The 14789-nt window shown below is 39.5% G+C and overlaps 1 protein-coding gene across 1 annotated transcript in view; it reads right to left on the bottom strand.

Annotated features, from left to right (window-relative positions):
• Positions 1 to 9737: 9737 nt before the first annotated feature.
• LOC110528160 (metabotropic glutamate receptor 2-like) overlaps positions 9738 to 14789 on the bottom strand; it is an 81813-nt gene continuing 76761 nt past the window's right edge. The window contains exons 5-6 of the mRNA XM_021609988.3: positions 12054 to 12231; positions 9738 to 10199 (exon numbers count right to left, since the gene is read on the bottom strand). Of these exons, the coding sequence (XP_021465663.3) occupies positions 10126 to 10199; positions 12054 to 12231 (252 nt within the window). The 3' untranslated portion in view covers positions 9738 to 10125. The remainder of the gene's footprint in view (positions 10200 to 12053; positions 12232 to 14789) is intronic.

The raw sequence follows: 14789 nt of genomic DNA, 5'->3' as shown, positions 1-14789 counted from the left end.
TGCAATAATGTAGCCCAAATCAAGTGTAGGCTAATATTTTGTTAAATCGCATATAGACAACTCCAAACGCTTTAAAAAATATGATTGCTATTATTTTCTATCAGTGTCATGATAAAGATAGTCTACTCTCAGTGAAAGACCCTACGCCTGCTCCCTAACAAAGTGGAGTGAAGGTAGAAAAAAGAAGAAACGTGGATAAAAAAAAACATGGGCTTGGGCTCTGTTTCAAAATATCACTTTTCATATTATTTGTATTTTATTCTGTTATTTTCCATTTTATTCTTACTACAAAATAACTGGGTAGGTGTGTTGTCTGTTTAATTAACAAAATAATGAACTATTACATTCATTTGGACCTATCATAGGCCTAATTAAACTCAAAATATGCAATTCTATTGTTTTGAAAATAAATTTGATTAGTTGTGTAATGTTTCTTAGGACCTGCCTAAACGAATTAATAATATATATTTTTTTGATGGTGTATATTCAATAGATTTATTAAAATAGACACCCACCCACATCTGCACACCACTACCACCACTAGTCATTGGCATGCCAGAATACGCATGGGAGGTATAAAAGGCGTATGCAAGCAAAAATGTGGTAAAAATGGGCCTGTTTGTAAGGGAGTCATATAAGCATTGGTCAAAAACAATTGCAGGCAAAGTAACATCATTCCTACGTGAAAGCAAGAACACTCAGCACATTTAGTGCTTTTTAAAGTCTACCCAGCAAACCGGGAATATTCCCAGAACATTAGCTAAGGTTCCCATTAAGTTCTAATTAGGATTTTATCTAATATTAGGATGATAACATCCCCAAAACATGTTTTTGATAACGTATTTTTATTTTAAAAAATGTTTTAAATGAAATATCCTTGGAATGTTCTCCTAACGTCCACTAAAATGTTGTGGGCACCATCTGTAACAACCATCATAGAACATTCCCCAAAAGTTCACATTAGGCTTCCAGGTAATGTAATATTACAATTTACCAGTAATGTTTTTGCAGCAAACCAAAATGAAAAGTTCCCAGAACATTCGTAAGGTCACGGCAAATGTTCTCATAACACAAAAACTGTCCATTTGTGGTGATGATTATAGACTGCTTGTATAAAACATTTTCCTGATGTTCCAAGAACGTTCCTGTAAGACATGTAATCTGTTATTTAAAGGTTCCCAGAATGTTTCATTAGGTTGTGGGAACAGTCTGGTGGGGACATCACAAAATATATGTTCCCAAAACACCAAAACTGTCCTGTTGTGCTGATATTCAGATAATGTTTGTATCAGGGTGCACAAAAAAATTATTTGATGTTGCAAGAATTTTGACAGAACAGCCTTTCTGAGTTCTTTAACGGTTCCCATAACATGTAATTCGGTTGTGGGAACATTGCAAGAGATAGGTTCCCAAAACACAAATATGCTCAGTTGTGATGACATTCATGCAATGTTTATTTATTTATCTGTTATTTTACCAGGTAAGTTGACTGAGAACATGTTCTCATTTGCAGCAACGACCTGGGGAATAGTTACAGGGGAGAGGAGGGGGATGAATCAGCCAATTGTAAACTGGGGATTATTAGGTGACCATGATGGTTTGATGGTCAGATTGGGAATTTAGCCAGGACACCGGGGTTAACACCCCTACTCTTACAATAAGTGCCATGGGATCTTTAATGACCTCAGAGTCAGGACACCCGTTTAACGTCCCATCCGAAAGACAGCGCCCTACACAGGGCAATTGGGATATAAAAAAAATTAGACCAGAGGAAAGATTGCCTCCTACTGGCCCTCCAACACCCCTTCCAGCAGCATCTGGTCTCCCATCCAGGGACTGACCCTGCTTAGCTTCAGAAGCAAGCCAGCAGTGGTATGCAGGGTTTAAGTTAGGTTGTACAGGACATTTCCTGTTGTAAGAATTAAATAACTCAGTTTTTGACACAAACCGGTGCACCTGGCAACTTCTATATCAATAAGGGATCATAGCATTCACCTAGATTCACCTGGTCAGTCTATGTCATGGAAAGAGAAGGTGTTCTTAATGTTTTGTATACTCAGTGTACATTTAATCTTGTCTTGGAAGTTCTCAAAACATTTCAAGAAATTACTTTTTTTTTTTACCTAATATTACCACAACATTCTCAGCAAGCAAATTAAATCAAAGGAAAGCAGATTGGAATACATACATATGTTTACCTCCCGATTTAATTGCAATTCACGTTTGAGGACTGCATTGTATGTGATATAGAAACACATGGTATTGAATTTAATTAATAGGACATTTGAACAGCATTAAATCATACAAACACAACCATATTTTTTTTACACATCATATCTGCACATGTTGGGTTTGAACCTGCAATGTTTGGTTCCCAAATTAGATTTCAGACATAAAGTTTGTATGTGAAAACTATTTCTAAGATACGTATCTTAAGTTTTTACAAACTCACTTCACTTGCGCATAAGAGGAAGGCTTGCGCTACCGGTGCTCAGACATGTGCAGATCAAATACACAGCTGGAAAGGTTCTAAGCTGACAAATGGAATTGTTTTAAGGTCATACCATGGATCATTTAGCTATTTCATAAAACAATTTAGGAACCCTTTAGGTACAAATACATATATGTATACATACATACATACAGTACCAGTCAAAAGTTTGGACACACCTACTAATTCGATATTATATGTTTTTTTACTGCTTTCTACATTTGTAAAATAATAGTGAAGACATCAAAACTATGAAATAACATATGTGGAATCATGTAGTAACCAAAAAAGAAAGTGTTAAACAAATCAAAATATATTTTATATTTGAGATTCTTAAAATAGCCACCCTTTGCCTTGATGACAGCTTTCACACTCTTGGCATTCTCTCAACCAGCTTCATGAGGTAGTCACCTGGAATGCATTTCATTTAACATGTGTGCCTTCTTAAAAGTTAATTTGTGGAATTTCTTTCCTTCTTAATGCGTTTGAGCCAATCTATTGTGTTGTGATAAGGTAAAGGGGTATACAGAAGATAGCCCTATTTGGTAAAATACCAAGTCCATCATTATGGCATGAACAGTCAATACGGACAATTTCAAGAACTTTTAATGTTTCTTCAAGTGCAGTCGCAAAACCATCAAGCACTATGTTGAAACTGGCTCTCATGAGGACTGCCACAGAAATCTAAGGCCTAGAGTTACCTCTGCTGCAAAGGGTAAGTTCATTAGAGTTACCAGCCTCAGAAATTGCAGCCCAAATAAATGCTTCACAGAGTTCAGGTAACAGACTCAACTGTTCAGAGGAGACTGTGTGAATCAGGCCTTCATGGTAGAATTGCTGCAAAGAAACCACTACTAAAGGACACCAACAAGAAGAAGAGACTTGCTTGGGCCAAGAAACACGAGCAATGGATATTAGACCAGTGGAAATTTGTCCTTTGGTATGGAGTCTAAATTGGCAATTTTTGGTTCCAACCGCCGTGTCTTTATGACTGAACGGATTATTTCCGCATGTGCGTTTCCCACCATAAAGCATGGATGAGGAGATGTTATGGTGTGGGTGTGCGTTGCTGGTGACACTGTCTGTGATTTATTTAGATTTCAAAGCACACTTAACCAGCATGGCTAACACAGCATTCTGCAGCGATACGCCATCCCATCTGGTTTGGGCTTAGTGCGACTATCATTTGTTTTTCAACAGGAAAATGACCCAACACACCCACAGGCTGTCTAAGGGCTATTTTACCAAGAAGGAGAGGGCTGGAGTGCTGCATCAGATGACCTGGCCTCCACAATCCCCCGACCTCATCCAAATTGAGATGCTTTGGGATGAGTCGGACCGCAGAGCGAAAGAAAAGCAGCCAAGAAGTGCTCAGGATATGTGGGAACGCTTTCAGGACTGTTGGAAAACCATTCCAGGACAGTTTTATCTCCATCTCTTCATTCAAAGACTTAGTCATGGACACGCTTACTGACAGTTTTGGTTGCTTTGTGTGATGTATTGTTGTCTCTACCTTCTTGCCCTTTGTGTTGTTGTCTGTGCCCAATAATGTTTGAACCATGTTTTGTGCCGCTACCATGTTGTGCTGCTGCCATGTTGTGTTGCTACCATGTTGTTGTCATCTTGTGTTGCTACCATGCTGTGTTGTCATGTGTTGCTGCCATGGTATTTTGTTGTCTTAGGTCTTTCTTTATGTAGTGTTGTGTTGCCTCTCTTGTTGTGATGTGTGTTTTGTCCTATTTTTTTCACAGCCCCCATCCCCGCAGGAGGCCTTTTGCCTTTTGGTAGTCCGTCATTGTAAATAAGAATTTGTTCTTAACTGACTTGCCTAGTTAAATAAAATACAAAAAATGTGTTATTTCATAATTTTGATGTCTTCACTATTAATCTACAATGTCGATAATAGTAAAATAAAGTGAGTAGGTGTTCTTAACCTTTTGAACGGTAGTGTATGTCTTATATTTTATAATATATGTTACTTTATATGCTCATATACTGTATGTGTGACTCATAGTATTCAAATGTTTATTGCATTTACACTACATGGCAAAAAGTATGTGGACATCCCTTCAAATGGGTGGATTTGGCTATTTCAGCCACATCCGTTGCTGACAAGTGTATAAAATTGAGTACATGGCCTTGCGATCTCCATAGGAAAACATTTGCATTAGAATGGCACATACTGAAGAGCTCAGTGACTTTCAACATGGCACCGTTGTAGGAGGCCACCTTTCCAAGAAGTCATTTCGTCAAGTTTTTGTGTGGTAGGCCACATAGGCTCACAGAACGGGACAGCCGAGTGCTGAAGCGTGTATCACATAAAAATTGTCTGTCCTCAGTTGCAACACTCAGTACCGAGTTCCAAACTGCCTCTGGAAGCAACGTCAGCACAAGAACTGTTCGTAGGAAGTTTCATGAAATGGGTTTCCATGGCTGAGCAGCCGCACACAAGCCTAAGATCACCATGAACAATGCCAAACGTCGTCTGGAGTGGTGTTAAGCTCACAGCCATTGGACTCTGGAGCAGTGAAAAAGTGTTCTCTGGAATGATGAATTATGCTTCACCATCTGGCAGTTGCGAGACAGACAAATCTGGGTTTGGCGGCTGCCAGGAAAACGCTACCTGCCCCAATGCATAGTGCCAACTGTAAAGTTCTGTGGAGGAGACCTAATGGTCTGGAGCTGTTTTTCATAGTTTGGGCTGGGCCCCTTAGTTCCAGTGAAGGGAAATCTTAATGCTACAGCATATAATGACATTCTAGACGATTCTGTGCTTCAAACTTGGTGGCAACAGTTTGGGGAAGGCCCTTTCCTGTTTCAGCATGACAATGCCCCCATACACAAAGCAAGGTCCAAACAGAAAATGTTTGTCGAGATTGGTGTGGAAGAACATGACTGGCCTGCACAGTGCCCTGACCTCAACCCCCATCAAACATCTTTGGGAGGAATTGAAACACAGATTGTGAGCCAGGCCTAATTGCCCAACATCAGTGCCCAACCTCACTAATGCTCTTGTGGCTGAATGGAAGCAAGTCCCCACAGCAATGTTCTAACATCTAGTGGAAAGCCTTCCCGAAGAGTGGAGGCTATTATAGCAGCAAAGGGGGGGACCAACTACATGTTAATGCCCATGATTTTGGAATGAGATGTTCGAAGAGCAGGTGTCCCTTATGTCATAATACGTGTTTATAACATGTGTTAACATATATGTTATCGGAGCATTATTTCAGTTGTACTTGTAGTCATGGTAATAAAACAGAACAAACGACACAAAACAAACAATTTCATTTAATCCTATTCATTAGATTTTTTTCTCTCATCGATTGTCAATTCAGCCATTTTACTGATGTAAGCTGTTCTCACATGTCCCTTTGTTGCACTCTGGAAGCACTTAGTGACAGCATCTGAGGGGAATAAGTAAGAAATATAAGACAAAAAGCACAAAGAACAGTTAGGGGTTGGGTTTGGGGATGTAAATTACTTTGTGAAAAGCTTATGAGATTCAGTTTACTAAGAAATCCTTGACCATTAGTGCCCTATTTGCAATGATTGATTTGTAAATTCAATTACTTTTTTACATCTTATAGTCAGTTGGTTCCTAACCCTGAAAGTAGCCCATGTTCCGGGAAAAACTGTAATCCATGGTTCAGAGTTGTTTAAATAACCACTATTAACTTGAGGGGATTTGTCCACAAACATTAAACTTTGTCTAATTGCCACCATAAACCATATAGCAAGCTTCCGGAACATACACAAATAATAAACATGTAGCCTACCCATTAACTATTTACATACTTTCTTGACTGTCACATTAGGTGGCTGGGAGAGCAAGGCTCTGCTCTGTGTTCTACGCCAACAGAGGGCCTGTGCTACTTCTCCCCCTGACATTGTAGTCATCCACCTTGGTGGAATGGACTTGGGATACACCAAGGGGATGTCACGGGTGCTGCAGATGCATGGATTTAGGGGTGGTCATCTAAATGTTTCCGGGACAACCGTGGTCTTCTCTGATATCGCTCAGTGGAGGAGCTAGATGTTCCAGTGGGATCAGAAGATAAACAAGTGCATAGAGAGGGCCCCACCATCAGCTGGTGTACGCATTTCAGGGAACACAATCCACCACCCTGCCAGCGTGTCCTTACTAATCGGTGTCCTTTGCAAGGCAATGGAAAACCTCCCTGGTCTTTGTGCTTGAATCTGTGCTTGAAATGCATTACTCGATTGAGGAACCTTACAATTATCTGTATGTGTGAGGTACAGAGATGGGGTAGGCATTAAAAAATCATGTTAAACACTAATATTGAACACAAAATGAGTCCATGCAACTTATTATGTGACTTGTTAAGCACAGTGTTACTCCTGAACGTACTAAATTCCACTGGGGTATTGTGTGTAGATCAGTGACACAAAATCTAAAATTATCCATTTTAAATTCAGGTTGTAACACAACAAAAGGGGTGTGAATAATTTCTGAAGGCTCTGTAGGTTGGTGCAATAAATAGTAGTAGTTAAAAATCTGCTATGTGGTTCTCGGTAATGGCTGGATGGCTCATGACGAGAGGCGTGTGTTGTGTACCTCCAATCAAGTTGATTTGCTAATTGACATTGGTGTCATATTGGCTTAGATATGATGCTAGGGAGATATGATTTGAACATTGCACTTCAACCAATGCCATACTATTGCCCCCACATTACTACTACAATACATGTTTTATTGGTCCATTTGCACTGATATTATAATTTTTTTGCTATCACCCTACACAACCTGACCCAACATCACAGGCTGGGAGCAGCACAGGGGCTTCGGCAAGTGCCTTGCACAACGGGGGTAAGTAGTATACAGGGATATTGAACCTGGATCAGATTCCCCCACAGGCAGTTCAGGGGTTCGAACCGGCAACAAAGGCTACATTGGTGCTTAGAAAAACCTGTGCCCTGTCCCTGGCCATTACAACACGTGGCCTCATCTGGGGCACATTAGATTGTGTTAATCATCTGTTATTTATGTGGGAAAGGTATACTGTAGGTATGAGTGAGCATTGATACTTCTATTAAGGAATGTACATTATGTTGGCCTACTGTCTGGGAGTGTACAAGTTAAAGGTATATATTGCTCAAATTAAAATTGTATTTAGTGATGACAATCATGTAGATATAGTAGATCTTACTGTATGTACTACACTGTCTTTAGATGGTGAAAAAGGTGTATCACCAAATGATCCAGTGTACCAGCTGGATTTTGCAATCGTGGAGAAAGTTCACCTCATGCACTTAAGATGGCAGTATTGAATCAGGGATTTGGTCCATCTTTCTGAGAAGAATCTGTCTCATCGGGAAAATCTCAATTGCACACTTATCTCGTCAACTCTTCTCATCTCCTTCTCAAAACTCATTGGACGAGAAGTCCAGAGAGGAGGGACCTCTGGCTTTCTCATCCAATGGGTTTTGAGAAGTAGACGAGGAGAGAGGACGCGAGGAGAATGTATTTGAGATCTTCCCATTGCCTCTTTAGACTCTTCCTCTGTACAACTTACGTTTAGTGTATTCCAAAGGCACTCGAAGAGGATTTTCTCTCATATTAACTCATATAGATGCTTGGGCTAATTTTCACTGAGTCTGTTTGGTCTGCAGACATGGCAGATGGTGAATTAAATAGACAAATATTTGTAATCTTTCTGATTTCACTCACCAACATAACTGAAGTGAGGAATTGCACAAGGAATTGCACAAGCTAATAAAATAGTATTTTGGAGAGGGATTGTATGATACATTTTTTAGTCACAGTAATATTTGCTTATGCTTCTCGTACTGTCTCAAAATGATTTGCATTATTCCTCCGGATGTTAGAGTTTCGAGTTAGAATGTTAGAGCATTCAAGAGTTGAAGCGTCTCATTCGGTGGCAGTTTGCAGTGGGTCAAGGTATACCACTGTGATTCTTCAATAAATTAATTAAAGCAAGCTTTGTCTGATTGAAAATTGCCTTTTTTTAAGCTGTTGGCATATTCTTATGGCCATGGTAGTCACGTCAGGCCTCGTGAAAATGCCACGCTGTTAAATAACTGAAAATTACAACTGTTGATGTAGTTTGTTGAGTCTGAAGTTCTTGTAGGTGTATCTGAGGGTTACTCATGGTGAGGCTCCATGGGCATGGAATTCTGTAATTAAATATAATGAAGTTAACCCATTACAGCAGTCTAAGCCAGGGTGGTGAGGTTCTACTAAGATATATGGAATTGTTTTCAGAAGGTTATACCAAGTATCATTTTGCTATTTGATTTAGAATTTTAAGACCCCCAGAAGTATAAAAACATATATATTAAAACATTATTTTATGAAAATAAAAATGTGGGCCTTACTGCTATTAGGCTAAACAAACGCATTGAACAACAGATTCACTACATGGAACAACCACCAAAAATCTAAAGGAAGTTTGTTCTGAAGTGTCTATCCTATATCTGAGAGATATAATAAAGATAAACATGTTTTTTTTGTGTGTGTTTTTTTAAAGATGTATTTAACACGTTATTTGGCCACTAAACAGTCTCCATATATACTTCCATTCATTTTTTCAACTGGTACCGGGGGACATTCAGATGAGTCTTGTGAAGCCTGTGGCAATCCTAGAGCAAAACAGGCCTGTCGGTATTCTAGAGTTTATGAGAGTCACACCTTTCCATGTAGAGGTCATAATTGTAGTTGTAGGCCAAATCGTTCGGAAGCTACAGATGATTTTGTGAGAAGACCGTTTTTCAGGATGTTTCATGGTCTGACAAACACCGCTCTAGCTCTGTCACCTTTCACTGCAGATGTGGAAGTGCGACATCCGCGGATGCGGAGGATTGAGAAGATCTAATGAAAATAAAATAAAATGTTATTTGTCACATGCGCCAAGTATAACAGGTGTAGAATACAAACAGGTATCTCTAGCTTAAACTGACAGATTTTTATGGCGATTGTTTTATTAATTTGATTACCACGGGAGCGTGGACATAGACTAGGGTTTTTTAATTTCCCTTTCCCCAAATGCTCTGTGGGATTGAAGAGAAGTGGTAGCACAAGTATGGGAACAGGTTTACATCCAACATTATATCTTTCTGCCTCTACAGACTAGAGTTCGATGTCCTCCTTGTTGTCTTTGTGTTACGTAATGTGTCTTTTGATTGAGTGACAGTTTAACTACAACCCATTTCGTTTCAGTCAGACAGCCTGTGTATGAGAGTTATAGAATAGTCAACCCATATGTAGTTTTCATATGAATAAAAAACACCTTTTATTTACATAAATTACAAGAAAGCACAAACCGGTTCACCAAAATCTACATTAAAAACATCTTGTATATATTACATTTAACAAATTTACCATAATTTACTCCATGTCTCTAGTAAAATCTTCAATAAAAAGAAGGGCTATGATACGGAATCTTTATTGGCATCTCTTTTTAAAATCGCTACTAGTCATAGAATGGAAACAGAATCGGGACATTGTACTCACAGCACTTAGAGGACAACAAAATCAGGACAATCTTCTGTGTGACCTCTTTAATATCTGAAACAGCTGATTCTGGACTAGTGGTTATAGAACTCTGTATACAATGTTTGTCAGCAGAGGAACGTGAGGCTCAGTCAGTCAGTCTTCACAAGGAGGAAGTCGTGGAGTCCACCACTTCTCGCCCGTTACACACCGTTGGCACAATATTGGAGGCTGAAGCTTTAGAAAGAGAACAGTCCATTTTTAACAACAACATGATCAGATTACAATTCACTGAGTCAGATTAGAGGTTAGAGAAGAAGATGAGAGCAGTGAAGGGGAAAACAGCACCTCGTTCTAAAGTTTGGTCTGTCAACACACCACAGGGGTGGAGTGAAGTGATGCGCCTTCAGAAAGTATTCATACCCCTTGACTTAATCCAAAAAATGTTGTGTTACAGCCTGAATTCAAAATTGATTAAATCTAGTTTTCTTCTCACCTATCTACAGATAGTACCCCATAATGACAAAGTGAAAATACTTTTTAATTTTTTAATTTTGGCAAATGTATTGAAAATGAAATACAGAAATATCTCATTAACGTAAGTATTCACCTTTGTCAGCGATTACAGCAGTGAGTCTTTCTGGGTAAATCTCTAAGAGCTTTGCCCACCAGGATTGTACAATATTTGCACATTATTCTATTTTAAATTCTTCAAGCTCTGTCAAGTTGGTTGCTGATCATTGTTAATAAACAGCCATGTTGAAGTCTTGCCATAGATTTTTAAGCCAATTAAAGTCAAAACTGTAACTAGGCCACTCAGGAACATTCAATGACGTCTTGGTAAGCAACTCCAATGTATATTTGGCCTTCTGCTTTAGATTATTGTCCTGCTGAAATCTGGATTTGTCTCCCAGTGTTGGACAGCAGACTGAACCAGGTTTTCCTCTAGGATTTTGCCTGTGCTTAGCTCTTTTCTGTTTTTTTATCCTATAAAACTCCCTATTCCTTGCTGATGACAAGCATAGCCATAACATGATGCAGCCATCACCATGCTTGAAAATATGAAGAGTGGTACTCAGTGATGTGATTTGTTGGATTTGCCCGAAAGACAATGCTTTGTATTCAGGACATAAAGTTAATTTCTTTGCCACATATTTTGCCGTTTTACTTTAGTGCCTTATTGCAAACAGGATGCATGTTTTGGAATATTTTAATTCTGTACAAGCTTACTTCTTTTCACTCTGTCATTTAGGTTTGTATTGTGGATCAACTACAATGTTGTTGATCCATCCTACAATGTTGTTGATCCTCCTCAGTTTTGTCCTATCACAGCTAACTCAGTAACTGTTTTAAAGTCACCATTGGCCTCATGGTGAAGTCCCTGAGTGGTTTCCTCCCTCTCTGGCAACTGAGTTAAGAAGGATGCCTGTATCTTTGTGGTGACTGGGTGTATTGACACACCATCCAAAGTGTAATTAGTAACTTCACCATGCTCAAAGGGATATTCAATGTTAGCTTTTTTTATTAGGTGCCCTTGGTCTTTGTGGTTGAATCTGTGTTTGAAATTCACCATTCGACTGAGGGACCTTACAGATAATTATATGTGTGGTGTACAGAGATGAGGTAGTCATAAAAAAAATATGTTAAACACTTATTGCAAACAGAGTGAGTCCATGCAACTTATTATGTGACCTGTTAAGAAATGTTTTATTCCTGAACTTATTTAGACTTGCCATAACAAAAGGGTTGAATACTTATTGACTGAAGACATTTTAGCTTTTCATTTTTAATTAATTTCTAAACATTTCTAAAAACATAACTCTACTTTGACATTATGGGGTATTGTGTGTAGGCCAGTGATCCACATTTTCAATTTGATCCATTTTAAATGCAGGCTGTAAATCAACAAAATGTGCAAAAAGTCAAGGGGTGGTGATTTGTGAATACTTTCTGAAGGCACTTTATATATCAATGATGAACAATGGTACTGTAAAATTACTTTTTTAATGACCATGATGGTAATAATGAAGATGATGATAATAATAATGATAATGGTGATGATGAAGGTTGTGTTTGCCTGCCGGCTTGTACCTTGAGAGAAGCTGGATCCGGGGCCGGTGGTGACGCTGAAGCGGGTAGTGGCCACCCTGAGAGAGGTGACATTCTTCTGGGGCTGGAACAGGATGACGTGGGTCTTAGGGGCAAAGAGGCAGCCCAGCACCACCGAGCCACTCAGACTGACAGAGATACACATGGTGGTGGTCTGCACCTGAAGGGGGGAGAGGGAGAGAGGGAGAGGACGGGACCAGAGACAGGGATTACTCATCTGATAAAGCCATATTATGGAACACAATACAGCATAGAGACTGAGGAATGTCAAAAAGCTAACAGTAGCCGGACAACCTCAGGAAATAGAAGGTTCCATGTGTGATTGTGTAGTGCTGCCAGCACCATATGAGAGGAGAGTGGTGTGAGTGAGCTGTTTGTTTGCCTGTCAGTCCCTCTCTTAAGCCCCCCTCCACCTCCCCTCCTCCCTTCCGTCCGCCCACATGCAGTGGTGTGTCATCAGATAGTCCTTTTATATCCAGCCCAGCTTTGTCTTTGTCTCTTCCGAGATGCCGGTTTAGTTAAAGTGCAGCCTATAGGTAGTGGTGCATGGTGAGTGGGTGTTGGGTACATCTTGCCAGCCTGCCATCTCACACACTTCCCAGGCTCAGCAGGTGTATGTCCATGTCTCCCTGAATACTAATATCAGCATTAGAATGAGTTGGGCTGGCAGGCCGAGAGCACTCAGCAGTGGACACGACGTTCAAGCTGTGCTGTGGTCCTTCACTCACTGCTGTCACTGACAGTAGGCTACAGAGAATGCAAATTCCCCATAACATGACACAAGTGAATCTTTGAGTTGTGTAGCGAGTCCAATGTGAAATGCACTAGAAATAAATATTGAATTGTCGACAGCCTCTACTTCTGGCAGTCCCTTTGTTGAGCTGAATATTGTCTGTCACATATAGGCTGCTGTACATTATGTTAAAATATTTCTCCATCTTTTTTAATTTGGTTCATAAAATACCTAAAAGCTGGGATAAGAAACTAATGTCAACCTCATGTAGTATCATCAAAGAGTGCACAGGTGCTATGTTCCACACTTTGTATTCAGGAATAGTCTTAATAACACTGCAATGTGGGCAGCGTAGCCTTCTGCATAATCATAAGCTTCTAATTGATTTTAATAATGGAAAGATGTGTCTTAGGAACGACAGAGAGCTGGGAATCTGCCTTCTCAGTAAGACAAACTGTTTTCCAAGAGGGATGAATTTAGGATGCAGAGCATGGCAACTCTGGATCTTCCTAGCCTCCTCTCACGGTGTGTGTGATTCATTTGTTCATTATGAAAACTGACTAAGATTTTTGTAAGTACTCTCGATAAACTGTTTTAAAAATGCTGTGTAGCCTGTGGAAGCCCTACTCTACGTATATTCAGGTGTGTTATTCCACAAAGAATCTAGCCCTCACAGGGAGAGTGAGATCATTCTACATTTTCAGCCTGAATATATATTTTCAGAAGGGGAACGTACAACATGATTAGGTGATTTTAGGGCTTCTTTTGGCTTGTAGGAGGGAATGGGCAGAGGCATCATGCCCATAGGGGGCACAAGGGCACGTGCCCCTTCAGATTTGTTTACAATTATTTATATAAAGGTCTGTCAGGGGTAATTTGCGAAGGGGGCCCACTGACTGGACCAGGCAAAGAGTAAACCTCATATACTTCTGTAACGGTCGCCGTATGAAGGAGAAGAGGAGGACCAATGCGCATCGTGGTAAGTGTCCATATTTAATAGAACAAACTGAACACGACTAAATACAAAAATAACAAAGTGAAATAATAAACTGAAAACAGTTCCGTGTGGAACACACAGACACAGGAAACAATCACCCACAACTCAAATTGAAACCAGGCTACCTAAGTATGGTTCTCAATCAGGGACAACGATTGACAGCTGCCTCTGATTGAGAACCATACCAGGCCAAACACAGAATCCCAAGTAAGTATGAAGTATGTTTGTAAATTCATTTGATCAAGCTATGTAGCCTATTGATCCTTTATTTGATTAATAAATCAAATTAAAATGTTTTGTTGTTTCTCTGTAATTCTAGCCAACTAGCAATTTTATGAAGTTGGCTTTAGCTAGCCAGCTAGATATGTTCTCAATCTCCCAACCTAATAACTAACTGCCAAGCATTTTCAGGCTATCAAGCATGTTAGAGTAGCTTTTCTAATTATCTTAGCTGGCATGCCTGCTGGTAAGGTTGCTAGACGTTAGAAAATAAATAAATACATTGTTGTAATTCTCGGGTTATGACACTATCCCAGTGTGGCAGTTGTACTAAACTCCTAAGGCATAACAGTTCTTAAAGAATCAATGTGAATCATTAATTAACATGACAATTGAACAGGTAAAGAGGTATGCTTAGATAACCTATGCTGAATATATATATATATATATATATATGTATATATATATTTTTTAATACAGTATCATTAGGCATAATGATTATGACTACAGTGCAGGAAAAAGCTGTTTCAGGTGTTTGAAAAATGACCCCTCTGGACCACCCCCATTATAAAGAAAGGTTCCTTCGCTACCACACCCACAACAGAAGCGCAATCATGGCTTCGGATTCACAGGTGATCGGTTTCCTCTAGCTTCCACAGCCACAAATAATTTAAGCTCAGGGTTTGGCATAATGTTAGCAGTGTGGTTAAGGTTAGGTTAAGATTAGGTTTCATATCAAATTTTAAGAAGAGAAATTGTAGAAATGGAC

This window comes from Oncorhynchus mykiss, chromosome 7 (genome assembly GCF_057628025.1).
Source record: "Oncorhynchus mykiss isolate SJ-2025 chromosome 7, ASM5762802v1, whole genome shotgun sequence".
NCBI lineage: Eukaryota > Metazoa > Chordata > Actinopteri > Salmoniformes > Salmonidae > Oncorhynchus > Oncorhynchus mykiss.
Note: the sequence above shows the minus strand (reverse complement) of the source record. Positions and strands in the feature narration are given on the sequence as shown.